The sequence below is a fragment of the Panthera tigris genome, chromosome B4 (genome assembly GCF_018350195.1).
Source record: "Panthera tigris isolate Pti1 chromosome B4, P.tigris_Pti1_mat1.1, whole genome shotgun sequence".
In the NCBI taxonomy this organism is placed as follows: Eukaryota; Metazoa; Chordata; class Mammalia; order Carnivora; family Felidae; genus Panthera; species Panthera tigris.
This window is the reverse complement of record NC_056666.1, coordinates 53510734-53535308: the sequence shown is the minus strand read 5'-3', so window position 1 is coordinate 53535308 and position 24575 is coordinate 53510734. Positions and strand designations below refer to the sequence as shown.

General features: G+C 35.4%; 1 protein-coding gene across 1 annotated transcript; it reads right to left on the bottom strand.

The window, feature by feature from the left end:
• Positions 1-10132: 10132 nt before the first annotated feature.
• On the bottom strand, positions 10133-16206 carry LOC102970745 (islet amyloid polypeptide). The gene is made up of 3 exons (XM_007072869.2): positions 16016-16206; positions 15595-15689; positions 10133-10426 (listed from the first exon to the last, which is right to left on the bottom strand). The coding sequence occupies exons 2-3, from the start codon at positions 15672-15674 to the stop codon at positions 10237-10239; spliced, it is 270 nt and encodes an 89-aa protein (XP_007072931.1). The 5' UTR covers positions 15675-15689; positions 16016-16206; the 3' UTR covers positions 10133-10236.
• Positions 16207-24575: the final 8369 nt, after the last annotated feature.

The window sequence follows — 24575 nt, the reverse complement described above, 5'->3', positions numbered from 1 at the left end:
AGTAGCTTCCAGAGTCCTGATGAGTTTTTGTTTTTCAACATAATGATAGGACATCCTTCAAATGATTGATTTTACTTTTCTATTATGGAAGTTGAACACACCTAGAGCAATATCTCTTGGGTATAGACATCTGCTAATTATAAACTCAAATTCAAAGAAAGCTCCAGAAACTGGCATTTAATGTCCTGGTCCTCAAAGAACTTGGTTCTGTTTCGTAGCCTCTTTCCAGTTCCATTTTTGTAGGTGGGGGACTCTGGGAAAAAAGAGTCCCAAGGATTCAATCCTGTCTGAGGAACCCCGAGGAAGCTTCAGAGAAACAAATGGTTTCCATTGTGTTGCTCTTTTCCCTGCTTTGTCCTGTCAGCCTTCTCTACTCCACTGACCCAGGCTAACAACATTTAGGATATTTAAAAAAAAATCTTATTTATTTATTTACTTATTTTATTTGAGAGAGAAAGAGAAAGAGAAAGAGAGAATGAGAATGAGCAAGGGAGAGGGGTAGAGGGAGAGAGAGAGACAATCCCAAGTAGGCTCCATGCTGAGCAGGGCTCAGGGCTCGAGGCAGGGCTTAAAGCTGGCTCCTGTGGGTCTTCCACAACCCTGATCTAAGCCAAAATCAAGAGGCTGTCACTCAACTCACTGAGCTACTCAGGCTTCCCACATTTAGGATCTTTATAGCCAAAGTAGAATCGGTGCTTTAAACACTGATCATGCCTAACTCTGTGCAAGAAAATGGTTACAAATGAATGTAGGTCCCAAAGCCTGACCAGAGGAATTGTAAAATAACCAGGACCCTTTAAGTCTTTTCCTTCTATTCTTTCTCCTTTTTACCCCTTGCAACTTGAGCCTCCTGCCCACCTTTTTTTTTCTTGACTTCAAGTGATGATTCTATTCTCCGAGGGTTTGTTATTAGCTAATCAGTACTGTACTTCATCTAGGGTATTATTTGATAGTAAGGATTTCTCTGTCAAGAGAGATTTGTCTTTTATTGAGGGACTTTTAAGCTAAAAAGCCTTTAAAATGCAAAGTAATAGATTTCAAATTGTAAAAAAATTATGGGGGTTAATTGGGGTAGGGGTTTTACTCAAGCAAGACCTGTTGCTTATTCAGATTATTCATATTTCTGGCAGTGGAGGCACTTACCGAATAGAAGAAAGTCAATTGTCACAGTTTTATCACACTTATATGTGTGTAGGGCCATAGGCTCCTAGCCCTCAGGTAAGCTCACGCTACTTATTACAGCATTTCAGTTTCCCAGACCCCACATTCACATATTTATAGGATAAAATTACATTGGAAAATAAAAGATTTTTTTTACCTATGTCTACAAGTTTTTGACAAAATTAATTTCCCTTTTTACAGTGACGTCCATGATTTCAATTTAAAAGTATTAAACTTATTAATATATGGTTTGTTATATATGTGGTGACATTTCTGGCTGCTTAAATTCCAGCCTTTAAAAGTTTGAGAATTTGCTCTTGCTCTTCTAACCTACTTCCAACCCAGGTAAACTCTACCAGATGTGCTTTCTCTATATTGTCTGTGATTTCCTTATTAGGGTTTGTGTGCCACTTCTTACTGATCATGACCTTTGTTCTAAAAACAAAAGGAATGTTTTTCTCAGCAAAGAGGTGGATTCTCAGAAACTGCATCTTGTATGGCTCTGTCAAAATTTTGTAATTCTAGACATGGTTGTGCAGGACAAGTGTCTTTGCATTGGTTATTGGAGCAGGAAAGGTATCTTGTGACACAAATCCTATTTAGGATTTGGGTAGATTATTGTCATTATTCTATTTCCCTTTCTGTTTCTTTGAATGTTTCTCCACATTGTTTTGAGCCCCTTTTTGTTATCTACCTTTATCATTTTCCTCCCCCTCTCTCTCTTTTTAAATTCCTTTTGTTTGCTATCAATAACAAAAGTACCAACTTTTGTTGGTCCAATATTGTTCCTTTCTTTGTGTACAGTGGCCATGACTGTAATAGCTATCACTGATGGAACACCCAAGATGCATATTTTCTTCCTACTCTTTAATAATAAAATCCTACAATTATTATCCCCTGTTTACAAAAGGTGGGAGTTGCCATACTGTATCAACTTTATCATACTGTATTAAATCATAACTTTATATTAGGTTTCATTCATTCATTTGTTCATTAGTCATAGAATACATTTATTTAACAACATATATTGAGTGCCTGTTATGTCAAGTAGTGGGCTTACATATTACAGGAATTACAGAGATGACTCGTATGTCCTTGTCTCCAGCTAGTTTACAGGCTAGATCAGGAAATAACACCTGGTCATACAAACCAAAATGCAAAGTAGAAACTAGGAACTTCGTCAAGATGTCCTCGAAATTGTAACCACGAAAGTATCATCAAATACCAAAGTGAGCTAAATAATCATTTGTTGAGTGACTGAGTAAATGTTTGAATAAACTGGTATCAGAAGAGTAATACAGATAAAAGTCTATGCAAATTCAGAGGAGAGCTGAAAACATCATGAGAGATTCCTCGGAAAATGTGGATTTTAGCAGAACCTCGAGGTAGATTTCCGAAGGGTGAAGAAAGACTACAAGTTCAGTAAATTATATGACCAAAGTTGTGGAGGTGGGTGAGTGTGAGGTGTGAAATATATAGAGATTAATATGAAAGACAGGCGGTAGCAATGAAGATAAAAATATAGTCTGAGAACCCTCATAGGAGAACCTCAATAGATTGGCTACTGAATGAAGGCCTATTCACTCAGCAGAGTTTCATTAAGCCATAAAAGAACATTTTTGTAGTTGTATACAGAGCAAAGAAATAAAATCTCAATAGAAAACTAAATATGAAAATCTAAGTTGAATTTGGTGAGGGGTGGGAATCAAGATAAGCTACAAGCAATCTTTCAGTATTAGACATATTTAATAAGTATATTCGATTTTTCAAACTTTCTTTCAGTTGAAACCTTAAAAAAAACAAGGCAAAACTATCTCATACTGGGTAATGATTGTTATTCTTAACATCAAACAAGTTCTTCATATTTTGAAAAGATATTTTTGTCCTATTATTCTTTTGCCTGACCTGTTTATCCAGTTCCAAGACAAACTGATTTGGCAAGGTTCTACATAAAATAAATCACAGGACATAGTGGAAGTACAATAAAAATATTTTTGTTTGGACATGATGTAGAGAAATTTTCTGGACTTTGGAGACTGATAAACCTGGGTTCCAATATTGTAACGACCCTTATTAACTGTGTGATCCCGGACAAGTTGCTTTATTTTCTTTAAAGAAATAATCGCTTTATTTTGAAATATGCAGCTGTTTTGAGACAGCAAAGAAATCCTTATTATTATCATCTATTTTGCAGAATGAAATTTTTATGCCAGCTCATTTTTTGCTCCTTAATTTTTATCAGCAAATGGTATAACAATATTTGGCTCATAGAGTTTTCTGAAAATTAACAATTATATATATATATATATGTATATATATATATATATATACATGTGTATATATGAGTATGTGTAGATGGTACTTAGAAAATAGAGACTTTTTTTCTAATACTGCCCAGATATTTTGTTTCCTTAAAATCTTTATGGTTTAGTTTGTTAGGCTGTGAAAGCAAGATGATGGTTTTGCAAATTAGGAAATAATTTTTAGGGAATTGAAGTTGGGGGAAGCAATATAATATAGTGGCTAACAGCATAGCTCTTGTACCTAGCACCCCAAAACTAGGATGCAAATTCCATGAGGATAGGGATTTTGTCTGGATTACTAATACATCCCAAGCACTATGAATGGCATATAACAGGCCTCAGCAAACATGTGGAATGATGAGTATCTGGGTTAATACCTTGGCTCTGCTATGGGACTTGGATTGTATTTGGTCCAAACTGAGGCAGAAGGTAAAGTGACTTTCTCAAGGTCAAACAGCCTCAGTTTCTTCATTTGTAAATGGGGATACTAAGTGTATTTTTTATTGAGACATAATTGACATATAACATTATATTAGTTTCAGGTGTACAATATAATGATTCAATATATGTATATATTGAGAAATGATTGTCATAGTATGTCTAATTGATATCTATCATCACACATGGATACAAATGTTTTTTCTTATCTTTTTATAATTTTTTTTAAATGTTTATTTTTTGAGAGAGAAAAAGCGCAAGCGGGAGAGGGGCAGAGAGAGAGGGAGACACAGAATCTGAAGCAGGCTCCAGGCTCTGAGCTGTCAGCACAGAGCCAGATGCAGGCTGGACCCCACGAACTGTGAGATCATGACCTGAGGCAAAGTCGGATGCTTAACCGACTGACCCACCCAGAACCCCGAAATGTTTTTTTCTTAAGATGAGAACATTTAAGATCTACTTTTTTAAAAACACCTTTCAAATATACAATACAGGTGATTTTTTTTTAATGTTTATTTATTTTTGAGAGAGAGAGATAGAGTGCAAGCAGGGAAGGGGTAGAGAGAGAGACAGAGAATTTGAAGCAGGCTCCACGCTGTCAGTGCAGAGCCAGTCATGGGGCTTGAACTCGTGAACTGTTTTGCCCTGAGCCAAAGTTGGAAGCTTAACTGAGTCACCCAGGTGTCCCACACAATACAGTATTAACTATAGTCACCATACTGCATATTACATCTCCAGGAGCTATTTCTTTTAAAACTGGAAATAATAGTATTTATTTCATAGGAGGATTTAGTCAGATAATAGATGTGAATAAACTTAAAATAGCATCTGACACTTAGCATGCCATAAATATAGCTCTAAACAGGAAGGCAATGAGTGCTTAGCAATCAATGGGTATCAATTAAATTGTACCGAGTATAAGCTGATGTAGATAAACAGATAGGGACATTCAGATGTAGGGTAGAGTACCTGCTATTAAAAAAATAAATAAAAACATGTTAAATGCTCTCTCAAGCACCTGGCTTAGTTCTACAGTGGGCAGGTACCTCTCCCTTACAAAGTGTGGCCCAAGGTCATTGTGCTCTGGCAAGGTGGCCTTTGTGGGAAATGCTTTGTAGGGAGAGAGGAGGCTTCCTCTCCAAGGGGAAAGGGAGAGAACCAGCATTTATTGCAGAGCAGATTTGTAGCCAAAAATCCCAGCTGTTTTCATTAATGATACAATCTCTTTTCATCTTCACAGCCAATCTCAGAAATATTTTTTCATGCCATATATGAGGAAAGAGAGGTTCAAAGTAATTTGACCTTAGTCACACAAGTGTACATGACTCCAGACCATCTAGCTTTCCTATCTTAAGGCACTAATGAGGACACATACTCATCAGCTCTCTCCTAATCACTCCAAGGAGTGTTGCCGTGGAACAAATGCAAATCTCCCATCTGTCATTGTGAAGAAATAGCAGGTCTGAAATCATCATTTTTTCCTATGCAAATAAGAAGTGAAGAATTTGACAGCAATTTTTAAAGAATCTGCCATTATTTACCCAACATAGGTGCATTTCACACCATTTGTAGACACCAAGGGGCCTTGGAAACAACAATGGAATTTTTAACTGGACTTCATTACCCAGTGACTTCTTCAGCAGTAGAAAACTGGCACTGTATTATAAAGCCTAGGTATATGAAAAACCCCTTTAAATAATTATCAGATAAGTAGTAGCATTTTGGAGATGTCCAGAAGATCTCATTATTCACTATCAATAAATGTTTCAAAGTAGAGATCTTTCAGCTAGTATACTTTCCAAATAATATAGGTTAAAGAGCCGCATGAATAGGAATGACAAATATACACTACATTCTCACAAAAGTGATCAATAAATAATTTTCGAAGTTTAAGCAATAGGCAAAGATTCAAATTTTGTTTAGGAATTCAGTGTATAGTCTAAGTCAATAATAAGGGGAAAGGGAAGGTTGATAGCATATTTTATCCTTTTTCAAATGAAAAGGCATTTTTCAAACAGTAAGGTGAGAAACATGGCCATTTGCTCCTGTCCCACTCCACCAGAAGACCCATTTTCTATGGAAGTTACTTAATCTCACTTAATATGGAAATTTAGGATTTTTATTTCAATAGTTATCTTACGGAATTTAAATATTTAATTGTGTAATACTATGTTAACTTTATTGGGTGATGGATTTCATTTCCCAAGTGTTTAGTAATTCAAATCAAGGCAAGAAAACCATAATTAATAGGTTCTAGTCTATGTAAGGTATATTCCATACCAAAAGTGAATGTCAAGTAATTTTCAGAAAACAAAAACTGTTAAGCTCTGTGCCAGAACAATATCAAGAACAGAAAAAGGAAATTGTTCAAGTAGCTTACCTTTCTCCAGAATGTGCAAATAGGCTTAAGCTCCTTGATTGTAAAATAGAAAATTCATGGAATGGAGACTAAGTAAGTCCTAGTTTCTGCCCTTAGGAACCTAGCAATGTTGAAGAGAAATGTGTCAGTTACCCAAATAAGACAGCAACAACATAACAACATAGTATTTTAAATACAAATAATGATATAATATAAAATAATGTATTTCTTTTGAATCTGAAATATATCCTCAAAGTGTGATGGCAGCTCAGTGGGTGGAGAAATCATATTCAGGAAAAGAATGATGAAAGATTCTTGACTTTGTCATTAAAAGGTTTAAAAAGGCTGCACTGGGGACAGTTGTTCAGCTTAGAGGGAATGGAGGGAAGAGACAGAGACTGTAAAAGAAGGGGATATGTGATGGTATCAGTTTAGGAACAACTAAAACAACCAGAGTTTGACAGGGAATAAATGTATAAAGTGAAATGCTACGCAGTATAGCTGGAAAAGAAGACTGGGGTTAGTTTGTGGTGAGACTTGAATGTCAGGCTAAAGAATTTGATGGATTTTAGTAGATTAACAACATGCCTTTTAAAACTTCTGTGTAGAAGACTGATGTAAGAAATGTGCTTTAGGCATTGGTGTATAGAATGGCAGAAAATACTGGACATTGGAGAACTATCGGCAGGTTGCTGTAAGGTCCTGACTTGCAGTAAAGAGGTTGAAGTTACATTATTGGCAATGGGAGAAGAAAGGAGAAACATACCTTAGTAGCAAGGGGACTTTCAAGTACATGTGTCCTGGTAACTGATTTGAATGTGTGGAGTGAGGAATTTGAGCAATTGGTGATAATTCTAAGATGTCAAGACTGAGTTATAGTGAGAGAATGCTTATGCTATTATTCATAAAGCCGATAGGAGAAGCAGGTTTGTTAGGTTGAGTAAAAGTTAGAGTTTGGTCATTGTATTATGGTGGGTTGTAGATAAGTTATAAAAGTTTATTTCTTGATAACACTCCGTGTCCAAGAATGGAATGCTCTCCATGAAGTCACTCAGAGCTCCCACCTGATGGATGTGTCCATCCTCATCAGGAACTGCTGCAGTAGAGGAAAAAAAGATTGAAAACTGTAGGCTTTTTACCTACTGGATCAGCCTGAAAATGACATATCACTTCGCTAATATTTGGCCAGAATTAGCCAAATGGCCTCACGTAAATGCAAAAGGGTTGAGACTATAATCTCTTGTAGGTTCAGGAAAGAGAGGATACTGGTGAGCACTACAATGTCTACTAGAAATGCACTGAGTGTAAGATGAATCTTTCCATAGCTTTGGATAGTGTGTGTGTGTGTGTGTGTGTGTAAAGAAGAATCGGTAAACAAAGAATACTTCCTCCTACTTTATTTAAAAAGTCTGTTTTGTACTCAGCTTAAGGAGCTTTGGACCCACAAGCTTTCCTTCTCTTGACCAAAAGGTATTCTACATAATATTGCTAGGTAATGATATTCAGGCTTCACAGAAGTAAGATGTTCATTGCATAACGTTTCTCAAAATGCTCAAGAGAATTTCCAGAAGTTTTTTTTTTTTATTAATTTATTTATTTTGAGAAAGACAGAGACAACATGAGTGGGAAAAGGGCAGAGAGAGAGAGAGGGAAAGAGAGAGAATCCCAAGCAGAATCCAGGCTGTCAGCACAGAGCCAGACACGGGGCCTGAATTCACAAAACCATGAGATCATGACCTAAGCCGAAACCAAGAATCAGACAGGACACTTAACCAACTGAGCCACCCAGGCACTCCAAGAGAATTTCCGGAAGTTTTAAATGGAGTTTTACTAAATAAATTCTTGTCTAACTCTGTATTTCAACATGGAAGATAGGGAAATCATTTGTACTTTTAGTAGTTTAGTGAAATATAACTTGTGCCATGCATGTGAGTATTTGGAGGCTTAACTCACTTCTAGATTATTCAAAAGTACCTATGATTTCAAGTATCCAAGACACAATGAGAAAGGTTGGGATAAATGTAGTCCCCAAAACTTACTGTTAATATCACCAATTGTATCAATTGAGTTTTACTCATTGTTTTCACAAGGCAATTATAAAAAAGCAGGGAAAGTATTTGGTAAACTGCATGCAATAAGGCATTTCCAACTTTTATGAGATTCCTATTGGCCTACCAACCAAGAAAATAATCCTGAATTTGTTCAAATGTTTCACTTTGATAAATTTAATGAATAAATTTATATGGACATCTACTGTTAATATCTCTTATATCAATATAATAAATTCTTTTCTTTCCCAAAATCTCCCGCTTAGAATAAGTTACATAGCTACCCTAACTACATTTCACTCCTTAGCACCAGAGGTTGTTAGGTTACTATAATCACACATAATTTTGCTATAGAGTTGATATGCAATACAGTTTTATTTAAAGTAGACTGTTATTGGAGCACCTGGTGGCTCAGTCGGTTAAGTGACTGACTTCAGCTCAGGTCATGATCTCACGGTTTGTGAGTTCGAGCCCCACATTGGGCTCTGTGTTGGGCTCAGAGCCTGGAGCCTGCTTCAGACTCTATGTCTCCCTCTCTCTCTGCCCCTCCCCCACTCACACTCTGTCTATGTCTCTCTCTCAAAATAAATACATATTAAAAAACATAAACTAGACTGTTATGGGAAATTTTTTAAATAACTAAGTGTAAGAAATTATAATTTAATCATACCTTGCTTAATTTAAAATGTTGAGCTCAACTCCACTTTGAAAGAAGGGCCAACAGTTTAATATCACAAATAGGAATTTATACATTAACTTATTTATTTCAAAATGCAACTTATGACATAAATCATTATAAATATCATCTCCTGTTTCTATACACCTATACACACAAACAACTATAATATGACAATCTAAGGCATACTTCATAAGGGGAAATTTTAATGTATAAATCAAGTCAATGAGTCAGATTCTCACTAACATTGAGATGCTTTTTTTTTCTACTTTTTTTTTAAATACAAGTTGAGTGCTTTTAGAAATGGCATAATACAGCATGATAGCAATTTATCTCAGTTAATGCTGTTTCCAAAGGTAACTAACTCACAGAGAAAAGCAGATACCCCTATATAAATGAGACTTAGAGGGAAACATTACAGTTCATAGCCAATTCTACAGCTTCCTTCAAAAAAAAAATGTATCATACATATGTAACCTCTGCCAGAAATGTCCAATTGGTTTAACAAACAAAATAAATCACCATACAGTATACAATTCCCAGAAGTCTGTGGTCTTTTAGTTGAAAACATGATTAATAGGAACACAAGTTGCTTTTGCAATACGCTGCATCAGAATATGACTGAGGTTTGCTGAAAGTCACTTGAGCAGAATAAAAGGCATATATGTTTAACAAAAGCACATCGATGATAACACACAATGAAACCCTCATGAACACAAATTGCTTTAAGATTTTTAAATAACCTCTAGTACCAGCAAATCCAGCAAAGAATATAATTTCAAAAAAATATTTTGACTAAGAGCAAAAATTAATTAAAATTTTTACGTAGCATTTTATCTCATTTTAGAAATCTAATGCAAAATGAATTACTTAACAATGGTCCTTATGATTACTGGTTTTTTAATGTTCTTAACTTTACTCTTAGCTGTTTACAATTTACCAAGTTTCCAAATACCATTTTCTCCTTTGTTCTCAAACTCAAGCCATAGCAATACAAGCTAAAGAGTGACTTTTTAATGTTTTTAAAATAAAAATCTATAACAAGAACACTTCACTTTTAAAGATACTGACTTTTTATTACGGGACCTTAATTAGTGTTAAATTTAAAACAATTCTTTTCAAGACAATTTATATGTACTGGCAACAAACATGGGACACACAGACGCAGGTTCATGCTAATGTTAAATTACACAGGAAATCACTAGAATATTTGTACATGAAACAAGAAGAATTCTAGAGGTACATTGACCTCTAAAAGGGTAAGTAATTCAATGGTTCCCTGTTTAAAATATCAATTGTGCTCCTCTTTCCATATGTATTGGATCCCACATTGGTAGGAGAAAGAATGGCACCAAGATTGTTGCTGGAACGAATTAAGAAATTTGCCAGGCGTTGGGTCGCACATGTGGCAGTGTTGCATTTCCGCTTTTCCACTTGGTTACTGGTGGCATAGAACAAATATGAAAGGTTAGAGACTTAGACTCATGGTTGGATATATTAATGTGACAACAAATATATCAATGGGAACTGGTTACTTTTACATAAGTAACTCAGTGTTTTGGTTTGGAAACAGCTGGATAACAGATTTTTTTTGACACCTTGAAAATGCAGCAGAATCGATTTTTGACTAGGAAATCATACAGCAAAACTTCCATTATAGTCAATGTTGAATTTCCTAGTATTATCCTTTGAAACCTTAGAATATATTCCAAACAGTAACAATAATAAAAGGTTTCCTTATGTTATATTCTTCTAAATCTTGATGAATCTAGTTCCCAATATATAAAAAGCATTTAGAATAGAAAATGTATATGGAATCTGGAATATGTAGAATTAAACACATATATATTCATTTCCCACATCTTTCTAATAAAAATTAAGCAGTGTAAGATATTTTTGTTAAGTTCCCTGAGATCATCAAATCAGGGGTGTTAAGAAAGAAATTTCAAGTATTATAAAGTCTCAAGAGAATCAAATTTACCATCTGTTCCTACACTTGAACTATTGTAGTGTGGGAGTTCTGTTACTCTTAATATAAATACATGAATGTTACTATCTTTCTGCCACCTACTTAGTTCCTTTTAACAATTTTAATGATAAGACTAGACTGAATGTTAAAATAAAAGACTTTTTATATTAATAGTATTAATGTTCACCACATTCTTTCGGCCAGCTGGAACAATTGCATAATAATATTATGGGTAAGTCAGAAATGATCACTATGGTTAAATAATTGATTTGAATTTTAACTTTTGTTTCTTTTTACAGAATTTATTTATGTCAACTCTACATTTTTGTACCACCTTTTGTTTTAATGCGCTCTCAAAATGATATTGGAAATGGATACAGAATAATAACATGCTTCCTTTTTGTAGATGATTATAAAAGCTAGGGAAATGTTTTAATTTCAGCTCCATAGAAATAAAAATATTGGTAAAACTTAGGATAAGTATAAACTGAGAAAGAAATATAGGTATGAAGCAATGTTCAGAAGCCAATGCATATATTTTATTTCAATGTGTTTACTTTATGTGGAGAGTACTTCTTACCTGTATCTCTGTATAGTGATAGCCTCAGGGTGTTTTTTTTTTTTTGTTGTTTTGTTTTAAATTTTTTTTTTCAACGTTTTTTATTTTATTTTTGGGACAGAGAGAGACAGAGCATGAACTGGGGAGGGGCAGAGAGAGAGGGAGACACAGAATCAGAAACAGGCTCCAGGCTCTGAGCCATCAGCCCAGAGCCTGACGCGGGGCTCGAACTCACGGACCGCGAGATCGTGACCTGGCTGAAGTCGGACGCTTAACCGACTACGCCACCCAGGCGCCCCAGGGTGTTTTTAAATCTCATGTGAAACTTGAGAGTTTTTATTCTCATATTTTTTTCCTAAATACAATAATTTCTTATGGCATTAGGTATCTGGATGATACCTTCTGGTATTAGGTATTGGGTTGAGTCTAAGTGTATGCTGACAAACCAATTATTCAGGCAAAGGAAATCCACTCTGAGACATAATTACTTGGTATATATGATAGTATTATTCATATTATCTATTTAATTATTTCTCTTTGCATGTGTCGTAAGCATGGCCAATGTGCATTTCCAAAGAATGATTTAATGCTTTTTAAGGATTAAACCAATAATTCATACATCAGACATTTAATTCTGAAACAGAATAAACCTTTCTTGAAAAAAGCAGAAATTAGAATTTGACCCAAACACTTCAAATTAATAAATATAAAGAAATAAATAAAGTTCTGAGTGAAATTGGAAAGATGATATCTGTTCCAAGATATGTTTGGCAAATGCTTGGAGTAGAGTGTGAACTAGTCTATTTGCTAAAAATCTGAGTGGTACTTTGATAATTGCTCTCAAGCTCTGTAACAAGATTTAAAATTATTCCAACCAAAATGTTATCTTATTTGGATTAGCTAGAAGAACCATCATTCTACTAAACAGAAATATTAAGAGCTTTTATGATGACTGATTTCATTATTGTGCAAATGCTTTCACAAACACAACTTTTCATGTAAACATAGCAACAGTATGTACAAGATTCTATCCCAAACTATTATTAGGATGGAAAAAGACAGATTAAATGGTTAGTAAAAGGCATCACGCCCCTACTTTCAGGCATTTTGTTCTCTTTAACTACTTGGGTAGGCAAGGCTTGCCATCTAGTAACAAACACTGGTTCAAAGCTATTGACAATTTATACACATGCATATGTCCTTAACTTTAAGAGTTTAAAAAGTGAAGACTGTAAGCTAAAGTATCACTCTTAAATTGTCTCTCTTTAAAAACACCTCAGTTTCAGGGTTTTTAAAAGTTTTAAACTGTATCCCTGCTCTAGCTCCCAATATTCATTTGTGGAAGTATAAGAATTCCTACAGCAAGCTCCTATGTGTATAGCTTGGAAAACTCTGTTAATTATACTGTTAGATAATCTCTGATTATCTGCTAAGCAGGTTTACAACTGAGTGTTTAAAAGGTGTGGGCAAATGTATGATCCTGTTGTTCCAGTCAAGAGTATTAAATAACTATTTTTTAGTATGACTTGTAAAGTCTGTTTGTTACTTCTTTTTTTTTTATTTTAAGATTTTTTGAACTGTTTATTTTTTTTATTTTAGAGAGAGAGAGAGAGCACGAGGGGGAGCAGAGAGAGAGGGAGAGAGAGGATCCCATTGCAGGCTCTGTGCCATCAGCCCAGAGCCCAATGTAGGGCTCAGTCCCACCAACTGTGAGATCATGACCTGAGCTGAAATCAAGTGTCTGACGCTTAACCAAGTGAGCCACCCAGGTGCCCCAAGTTTGTTACTTCTTAGTCTCACCTCATACATGTGTAGAAGTTAAAAAAGATCTCAAGTGAGATGATTAAATTTTATGAGAAAAATCACATTCAATGAATGATAAATTAACATCAGCTTTGTCTTTTAAAGGTGTTTGAAATTTGAGTCATTTTCTGAAGAAGATTTTTTTGAGGTTATAGAATATTACATGGTTGAACAGCTCAGGATGATAAATTTTCATTAAAAAAATGATGAGACATACTCATTTCAGGAAACCCATTAAAAAGCAATTTGAAGAATGCTTTACAAGTATTTCTAATGAAGATTCTAAGTAAGAGATTGTGAAAATAACTTGATAATAATGTTATATACTATTTTATTTTCAAGTGAAATTCACTTCCTAATAAACTAATATCCATGAAGCCATACTGCATAAAGGTGCTTATCAAATGTCTATACCTAATGAAAGAAAAGATCAAGATATAGACAGAATTATGAAGTAATACTGCTAATTTTCCTGTCATTCTATTGTTCTGCTGGTTTACCAGAAACTTCATGTCAGTTTTAGTTATTTTTATCCACAAAAATCCAATTGAAAATCAGAGTCAATTCTGAGAATATCCTGTAAATTCGATAAGCCTGAAAGGACAAAGGAAGTCTGATAACTCCTGCTATTTGTTTCATGTGGGTGCTGTAGAAATATACATATCACCACAGATTGCCACCTCAATGAAAAAACACCCCAAGGGAAAATGGACAAGATGCTAATAATTCTATGAGAAAAGTTCTAATATGACTTAAAGCAAACTCTTCAAATATAAACTTAACTCTCTTTGGTGTTAAAGAATGTGTAAGTTCAGTCCTAAAAGACTACAAGGAGTCAAACTGATTTAAGTACAAACAAATCCTCACTATATTGTATATGACATATGTATGCATTTGGACTTGAGAATCTTTTAAATAAAAGAATTACCGTTTTAAAGGCTTTCCACTTGAAAGTTGTAATTACTGCTAACATTATCACCTGATAGTTTTTAGACTTCCTTAAAATATTACCAGTTAAATGACATGACACCTTCTCAAATAAACCTTTTTAGGAAATTCTGGTGAATATGCTACCTACTGAATTCATTTTTAAGAAGTATTAATTTACATTTAGTTAAGCTCAGAAGTAATCTTATGAAGAATATATTTTTTTTATAATTTTATTTCATTAACAGAACAGTTAACAATATAGAAAAAAACCCCTAAGAGCAAATGGCTTTTTTTTTAAATTTTTTTTTAACATTTATTTATTTTTGAGACAGTGAGAGATAGAGCATGAACGGGGGAGGGGCAGAGAGAGATAGGGAGACACAGAATCCAAAGCAGACTCCAGGCTCTGAGCCATTAGCCCAGAGCCCGACGCAGGGCTCCAACCCATGGACCGCAAGATCGTGACCTGAGCTGAAGTCGGACGCTTAACCGACTGAGCCACCCTTTTTTTTTTTTAATTTTTTTTAAACGTTTATTTATTTTTAAGACAGAGAGAGAGCATGAACGGGGGAGGGGCAGAGAGAGAGGGAGACACAGAATCTGAAGCAGGCTCCAGGCTCTGAACCATCAGCCCAGAGCCTGACTGCAAATGGCTTTTTAACTAGTTCTTAAAATTTTTAATTTGCCCCCTGATTATTTCTATGTATTTTGATTTCCAGAAAGAGATGTAAAAGTTCTGGATATTGCCAGAGCGCTCCAAGGAGAAAAAGAAATCTGTAAATAGACAATAAAATCCCACCTGTTATAAAATATATGCTTTAATTAAGTTTTTACAGTTTGTTTTAGAATCAGGTTAATATAGTGGAAAATACTACCCTTGGCTTTTCCTGCTTCATGTTCTGGTTTTGCCCCTCTAGTTTCCAAAAGCATTTTTCTTTTTCTTTTTCTTTTTTTTTAATATGAAATTTATTGTCAAATTGGTTTCCATACAACACCCAGTGCTCATCCCAAAAGGTGCCCTCCTCAATAACCATCACCCACACTTCCTGCCCTCCCACCCCCCCTCAGTTTGTTCTCAGTTTTTAGGAGTCTCTTATGCAAAAGCATATTTCTTGATAAAACTGGAACTATTCCATTCCTTTCTGTCAGTTCTGTCAGAAAGTCATCAACCACTGGTGTTATTCTTTAAAGAACACAGAATTCAAGGAACAGATAAACAGTTTAATGTACTGTTCTTAAGCATGATTTCATCAGAAATCTAATGGCATAAGGGCTGTTAGTTACATAGCAGTTTTTAATTCTAATTTTCCCACATTTTACAAAAGAAACAGGATTTTTTGTTACTAACCTTTCAATGGGGGTAGCTTTCAGATGGTGTAGTGCAACCAAGAGCACAATGAGAACTACTGGAAGTTTCAGGAGGCACATTGCTTCTCAAATTTTCTGAAAAGAATAATTCAGCATCAAAATCAAGAAATGTCTTATAGCTCTGATTGATGGAACTTGAGACTAGAGCCTACTTTAAAAAAAATCTCTTTAAACATAATCTCCAAATATAGCAATTTTATTGATACAGTCTCTTGATACTGTTTAAACAATTTTCAAATATTTTCAAAATTTTCAATTTCCCAATTTCCTTCTCTAAACAATTTGGAAAGTTGATATTATACCACATTATTGCTTTAGCCTTTCTTTGAAATAAGTATATATTTGATCCCAAATCTAAGCTTCCCTAAACGATATTTTCCCATAAACAGGAAGCTCTTTACCTTTTAGTGTTTCAGCGTCAGCAATATCAGAGAATGCCTCTAATGGTAAGAAAGCTTTATAAACAATCCCAAGCTTGCATCCACTGGAGTATTTGCCCCCACACTTGCCAATGAGTAATCCAGCTCTTATATACTCTTCACACCTTTCCCGGCTCTGACATCAGGCAGCTCAGAGAAACTGTCATTAATTTCCATCCCTATAGAAAGTGCCTCATAGACAGCAGAAGCAGATGGGTCATTATTATATTACATTAACACATCAGTAAATATTAAGGTAGCAGATACAGAGTGTCTTTGTGCAGTTAATGGTGTGTCACACGCAGCAGAAGTTTGAATTTTCCATTTTTGTGAAATACAAGAGTGGATTTTCAAAGATTAAATGGTATGCTCTAGTAAAGGATTGATAGAAAGAAGTGATTAAGAATAACAAATGTGTTTATATGCAAAGAGTGAAGCCAGGGACATTGAAGAATCTAATGAGGAAGCTAAAGCCAAATGACCCCAATGGCTTAATTCCATGAACATTCAGTAGTAGAGTAAACTATGAGGCCAGGGTGGATAAAAAAAGACACTTAAAAAGATGGGGGGGTGGGGACAGAAAGAAATCGAAAGCTACTTATAATGAAATGGGGATGGAAGATTAAAGGCAGCAAAACAATAATTTTCAATCCCCAAATTCATTTGTCAGCATTTAAATAGAGACACATATCTGTGTGATTAAGAATTTTTTTGCTGACTCTTTCTATTATTACATAGAAACATCACAATTACTTTGAAAGAATATTTAATTTGTTATTTTTATTTTCACCAAATTGTTCTTTCTTTTCTTGTATTTCTAAGTTATATTTAAGTTAATGTTCTAAGTTATGACAATAGCCGATGTAGCAAGTAAGACAAATTCCAAATGCTTGTGGAAATATGCATATCTATGCAATCTAAAAAAGATGGAAGTACTCCAAGTAAAAAAAAATAAGTTCACTGAACTCATATAATTCTTTAAAGCTTAGTAATATAGTTTGAGGGTGGTTAGTAAAAATTTCAGGAAAAAAATCAGTTTTCCCAATCCTTATTCTAATTATCCAATGATTCTGCAATTTTAATATTTCTGTAAAATTTACTGATATTCCAAAAAGAAAGAAAACATAAACTCAAATGATTTGGGTTATACCTGGGTGGCTCAGTTGATTGAGCGTCTGACTCTTGATTTCGGCTCGGGTCATTAGCTCATGGTTCGTGGGTTCAAGCCCTGAGTGGGGGGAGGTTCATACTGACAGTTGGGAGCCTGCTTGGGATTCTCTCTACCTCGTTCTCTGCCCCTCCCCCACTCATCCTCTCTCTGTCTCTTTCTCTCTCTTAAAATAAATAAATAAACTTAAAAAATATTTTTAAAAATCAAGTGATTTGGAAGAATGATAATTTCCTGTAAGAAAATGATTGATGTATTTAACAAAGTATATACAATGATTTAGAAAATATAACAGAAGCCCAGAGATGTTAAATAGCTTATTCAGCATTATACATCTAGTTCATTTTGAAACCTTGAGCCAAAGCTTGGTTTTTCTGATTTATGGTCTCGTGTTCCTTTAAACCAAAATACCTGCTTTTAGCTACATATTTATTTTATTTCCCTATTTTTTTTCCCCTCTGAGATGTTGAAGGTGCCAAACATAACATTCAAAAATTGGTTTTCTCTCCCTGTAGGAAATTAATGTTATAAGGAAAATGTTCTACCTAAGAAAGGAACAGGAGAACCTGAATCTTTTTAAGGGCTACCTTATGTCAGTCATAGTTATTTAATTGATATATGATTCCTCACTTCATCTTCACACATCTGTTTTCATCATTAGATGGTGATACAGTGATTCAGAGAATGTAAGTGGCTGCTTAAAGTTGCACAGCTACTCAGGGCAAAGTGAAATTCAAATTCTCATCTCCTTGTTCCATGATATTTATTTCTTTGTTATAAAGGATCTCTGTTCTCATATACTGAATTGCTAATTCCTTCCTGTAAATGTTGTATCTTATTATAACACTTCAAATGACTCCGTTGCAGCCAAATATGGCCTTAGGCAGTCTTGTATAATGTTTGGTAAGGTCAACATCTATCCCAATCTCTAACAGCTTTAGGTCTTTCATGCTTCCTACACTATTGAAAGTGGAGGTGGTAAATTGTCTTTATGAGGTAACTCCATTTCCAGATAATAAGCTCCTTCCTACATGACAAACATTACTGTCACTCATCTTTGTACCCACTTTAGCCTTGCTAGTCCAAGCGTAAGTAATGCCATGGCAGTTTTGGCCTTATTTAGAAGCTTGTTAGAATTTCAGGCCCCACCCCAGAGCTACTGAATCGGAATGTGCATTTAAGAAAAGATTTTCCTGGGGTGCCTGGATGGCTCAGTCAATTAGGTCTCTGACTTCGGCTCAGGTCATGATCTCATGCTTTGTGAGTTTGAGCCCAGCTCAGAGCTGGAGCCTGCTTCAGATTCTGTGTCTCCCTCTCTCTCTGCCCCAACTCCCATTCATGCTCTGTCTCTCAAAAATAAATAAACATTGAAAACAAATTTTTTTTAATTTAAAAATATCTTCCCTGGGTGACTGTATGCACACTAAAGTTTGAGAAAATCTGGTCTATTGCACATTCCATTTATTCAATGATTCAATAAACACTGATTAAGGACACATTCTATGATAGGGAATGTTCTAGGGACTAGAGCTACAACAGTGAACAAAGCCAAGTCCCTGCTGTCATGGGAGCTTAGAGCCAGCGAAGGAAACAAAATCAAAAAAGTGAACAAGTGAATATGTAATTACAAGTGTGAAGTGCTGTGGAGAAAACTAATTTGGTAGTGAGAGAAAGAAAAGTGGTGATGTTTAAGTTGAATCCTAAACCGTAAGAGATGACAAAGGAAAAAGTAATGGAAAGTGTTTAAGATCTGAGAAACAACATGTGAAAATTCAGGTAATTGAAGGAGAAATTGGTGTAAAGATGATTATAGCGTTAAAAAATCAATGTGGTGTTGTACATCTGAAACAAATGTAACATTGTACGTCAACTACACTCAAATAAAAAAAAGTAATAAAAAAATAATAAAGAAAACATCAGGCTGACTACTGTGGGTGGACTGGATCAGAGGGGAGCAAGAGTAAAAGCAGGAAATCTGTTGGAAGACTATGGCAGTGTCCAGATGTGAGACAGTGATGCCACACATAGGGTGATAGCAGAGCAGTAGAAAAGTAAATGAGTTCAAATCACATTTGGGATCATTACATGATTTGACAATGGATTAAGTATGGAGAACAAGTGAATGGGAACAGAGCATTAAAATGAGAGCCAGGTTAGGATATAATTAATAATACAAATTAATGGGCTTTTCATCAAATTTACAAAATATATTTTATAAATCTTTTAGAAAATAATTTCTATTTTTTATCAAATTTGTGTGTCTACAATTTTTAAAAATCAAATACTATCAGAAGTCTAATAATAAAAACAGCAGTCTTCTGTCTTCCTTCAGCCTACCTCTGAATTTTGCTCTCCATTGGTAATCAATTTTAGCGATTTTAGCTGTTTTCTCCATATTTTGAAAATAATCTCTTCTTAGGACACCTGGGGGGCTCAGTCAGTTAAGTGTCTGACTTGGTTTCAGCTCAGGTCATGATCTCATGGTTCATGAGATCAAGCCTTAAATCAGGCTCTGTGCTGACAGCACATACCCTACTCTGGAAGATAAAGAGTTAGTTAGTTAGTTAGTTTATTTACTTGATTGGTTGATTGATTGATTGATTTTTAAGTAATCTCTATACCCAACATGGGGTTTGAACTCAACCCCGAGATCAAGAGTTTCATGCTCTACCAACCGAGCCAGCCAAGCACCCCAAGAATTAGCATTTAACAGCACACTTACTTTTCTTCTTTATCCTGTTCCTCTAATATTTGAATAAAACATTTTGAGGGGCGCGTGGGTGGCTCAGTCGGTTGAGCGTCCGACTTCGGCTCAGGTCATGATCTCATGGTCTGTGAGTTCAAGCCCCTCATTGGGCTCTGTGCTGACAGCTCAGAGCCTGAAGCCTGCTTCGGATTCTGTGTCTCCCTCTCTCTCTGCCCCTACTCTGCTCATGCTTTCTCTCTCTCTCTTTCAAAAATAAATAAACATTTAAAAAAATTTAAAAAATAAAACATTTTGATTGTATCAATATTAGATGGATTTTTAAAATATTTACATTTAAATTTTTTGTTACAGAAACTTTCAAATGTATATAAAGTTTTGATAATTATCAAATCACAAATATATCTTATTTTCTCTATATTCCTACCTACTTTCCTCCCACTCCATACCAGATTGTTAAAAACAAATCCTAAACACTATACAATTTTATATGTAACATTTTTCAGGTTTATATTCATGAAAGACAAGGAGACTTTATACAACACAGCTACAAAATTGTTGGTATAGCTAAAGTGAAATTTTACAGTAATTCCTTAATATAATTAAATAATCCAATCAGTATTCACATTTTTCAGTTGTCTATAAAATATTTTTAATTAGTCTGTTAGAGTCAGAATCTAAATAAGATTGCATTTGTTTTTTTGTCTCTCATGACTCTTTTAATATATAATTTTCCTTCCTTTCTTTTTCCTACCATTGACTTATTAAAGAAACCAGGTCATTTATTGTATAGAATGCCCCACATCCCAGATTTTGCTGATGGCAATCATGAGGTATCATTTAATGTGTTCCTTTCTCACTTGTATTTTCTTTATACTGGTTGTTTGGTCTAGAGGCTTGATCACATTCAGGTAAGAATGCTTACCTACTGCATTACAACATCTGGTTGAATCTTTATTCCTACTGCATTACAACATCTGGTTGAATCTCTTTTATGGCATTAAGACTGATCAGCGAGGTCAGATTTTGTCAGCCACATTGTCCATTCTGAGTTCTCCATTAGCCTTTCACTCTGATTTTAGCAACCATTGGTTATAATTGCCTAGAACCATTGTTTTATTACAGGCTTCCAGTGATAGTCTAATTATGTTATTCCCTCTACATTTATTTGCTGAAATTCTCCAATAAAGGAGAGCATTCTTCATTAAGTATTTCACTACCTTGAGGTACAGTTTTAAAGAAAAAGCAGGATAGATACTTCATTCTTTCCTCTCATTCATGAGTTTTCTGCATACAGTAATGAGATGGTTCTCAAGCATCCTCTAAATATGAACTTAAAGGTTTTTTGGGGGGGATGGGAGTGGTTCTCATTGTGAACCCATATATTTTAACATACATGTATTTTGATCCCCACTTTTTTGATGTTCAAATTATCCTATGTTAGAACTCTTGCACAATGCTGGTAGATTAGTTCAGCCACAATGAAAAACACTATGAAGCTTCCTTAAGAAATTAAAAATGGAACTAGCGTATGGTCCAACAATCCCACTTCTGTGTATATATCCAAAGAAAACAACATCATCGTCTTGAAGATATATCCGTATTTACATGTTCATTGCAGCATATTCACAATATCCAAAGTATGGAAACAACCTAAGTGCCTGTTGACAGATGAATAGATAAATAAAATATTATTTTCTAGAGAGATAAAATATGATACAAGATTGTCTATATACAATGGCTGAACTATACACAATATTTTCATATAAAAATAGAAAACATAAAAATAGTAAGAGTTTATAGCTGATTTTTCACTAAACATTTTTTTGTTGTTTCTACATAGTTGTAAAACTATCTTGGGTACTTATAAAATGGCAGAGTAGGAGGATCCCAAACTCACCTCATCCTGTGTATACACCTACATAATACCCACATCAGAGTATATAACCTAGAAAATGACCTGAAGCCTGGCAGAATAGACTCTCCACAGCTAAACATAAAGAAGAAGCCAAATCAAAAAACGGTAGGAAGAACAGAAATCCAGTGAGGAACTAAACTGACTTCAGGACTGTCCCCAGGAGGGAGGGACTCTGCAAGCAAAGAGAGGGGAGAACAGACCCCATACTGGGCATCTTAAGTAAGGGGAACCTGTTCAGAGAAGACAAATATCCATACCATTTGGCTTTGAAAACCAGAGGGGATTAACATCATGAGTTTTAACAGTCAGTAGAGCTTAACAGTTGGAATTTTAAAAATCAGTTCTGGGAGAGCTGAAAGGTGATAGGAAACTGAGTCACCACCCTTAAAGAGACAGCATAACAAACAATCCTGCTTAGATATAGCATAGAAGCAGCAGTTTGAAAGATGTCTGGGGTATATAGAAAGGAGATTTATTTACTAATCTCAGAATATGTGCAGGAAGGGCAGGGATCTTTGGGAGACTACACCAAGAACAAAGGAGCTGGCAGGCACTATTTTCCTCCTATACCGCCCAAGCTAGACACATGGACACCTGTGGGAAATAGCACATGAACACTCTCCACCTAGCTGCCTAACAACATGCCCCCACCTCCATGCTCTTCTGCAGACTCGCCCCCTCCAACTCAGCCTCTGCAGCTCTCCAAAACAGTGCCACCTCTCCTCTCATGGCAGACTTGTGCAAAATTTGCTAACACTTCATGCCATGTCCCCACACTGTTCTGTGGACACACTCTCTCCAACCCTGCCCTCAGCAGGAGTCCATCCAAAGTGGTACCACAAATGTGGTGGTGTGCAAGCAGCCTTGACAGTAGCCAGCACCACCACAAAGTGACACCTACCCTGAGGAGAGGGGAAGATAACCACACACAGCAGTTTGACTGCAGTCTGAGCAATGGGCTGGAGACAGATATCTTGTCTGACCTCAGGCCCTGCCCACCAACAAATTTCTTAGGGGGACAGAAGAGGGATAATGTTCTGACTTTGGTGGGACCACACCTCTGTCAAAAGCCTAGTTTCACCCAATTCATACCCAAAGTGGCCCAAGACTGGCCCATTAATAACACAGGGACCAAACCCTGGGCACTACAGGCAAAGAGAACCACTGCAGATGGCTGGACTGAAGGCAAATGCACTTAGCCACAGCAGTAGGGTGCACACTACACCTATAGAAAGTGACAGGTTCTGGTGAGCAGGGGACATGCACTACACAGGGCACTACAGGGCTTCTTCTTCATAAGGCTACTACTTTCAAGAACAGGTGACATTGCTGACTTACCTAACACATAGAAATGGAGAGTTAGATAGAATGAGGAGTTAAAGGAATATGTTCCAAATGAAAGGAAGGGAAAAATCAGACAAAATGGAGATAAGTAATATGTCTGACAGAGATTTTAAAGTCATGGTCATAAAGATATTCACTGGATCTGAGAAAAGAGTGAAGGACCTCAGTGACATCCTTGACAAAGAGAAAATTTAAAGAACCATCAGAGATAAAGAATTCAATAACTGAAATAAAAAATACACTAGAAGGAATAAATAGTAGACTAGAGGACAGAAGAATGGATCAGAGACCTGGAGGACAGAATAATGGAAAGCAATCATGCTGAACAAAAGAAGAAAAAGGTAATAAAAAAATAAGAATAGATCAAAGGAACTCAGTGACACTATCAAGCATAATAACATTTGTATTATAGGGATCCCAGAACAAGAGAAAGAAAGGGGGGCAGAATTTTATTTGAAGAAATGATAACTGGAATACAGGGAAGGAAACAGAAATTCAGATCCAAGAGGCACAGCGAACCCCCAACAAAATCAAGCCAAGGATATCCACACTAAGGCATGTAGTAATTAAAATGGCAAAAAGTAGTGATAAAGAATCTTTGAAACAGCAAGGGAAAATAAAATAGTTATATACAAGGAAAACCCTATAAGGCTCTTAGCTAATTTTTCAGCAGAAACTTTGCAGGCCAGAAGGGAGTAGCATGATATATTCAAAGTGCTGAAAGGAAAAAACCTGCAGCCAAGAATATTCTATTGATCAAGGCTATCATTCAGAATAGAAGGAGAGCTAAAGAATTTCCCAAACAAAAGTTAAAGGGATTAACCACCAGTAAAACAGACTTACAAGAAATGTTAAAAGGGATTTTCAAGTGGAAAGGAAGGACTATAAGTAGGAGTAAAAAAATTTGGAAGCACAAAAGTAGCAAAATTAAGTATATCTATAAAAATCAGTCAAGGGATTCACAAAATAAAAAGATGTAAAGTATGACACTATATGCCTAAAAGATGGCAGGGGGGAAAGCAAAAATTTAGTGCTTTTAGAATGTGTTCAGACGTAAGTGACCATCAGTATAATATAGACTGTTATATGCACAACATGTTATATATCAACCTAATGGTAACCACAAATCAAAAACCAGTAATAGAAATGCAAAAAATAAAGAGAATAAACTTAAGTATATCATCAAAGGATGCCAGCACAAGAGAAGAGGGCAAGAGAAGACAGGAACAAGAACTATAAACACAACCATAAAACAAGTCACAAAAGAGAAATAAGTACACAGCCATCAATAATTACCTTGATTGTAAATGGATTAAACTATCTAATCAAAAGACTAGGGTAATAGAGTGGACAATAAAACAAGACTTATCTATAGACTGCCTGTAACAGACTTGTTTCAGTCCTAAAG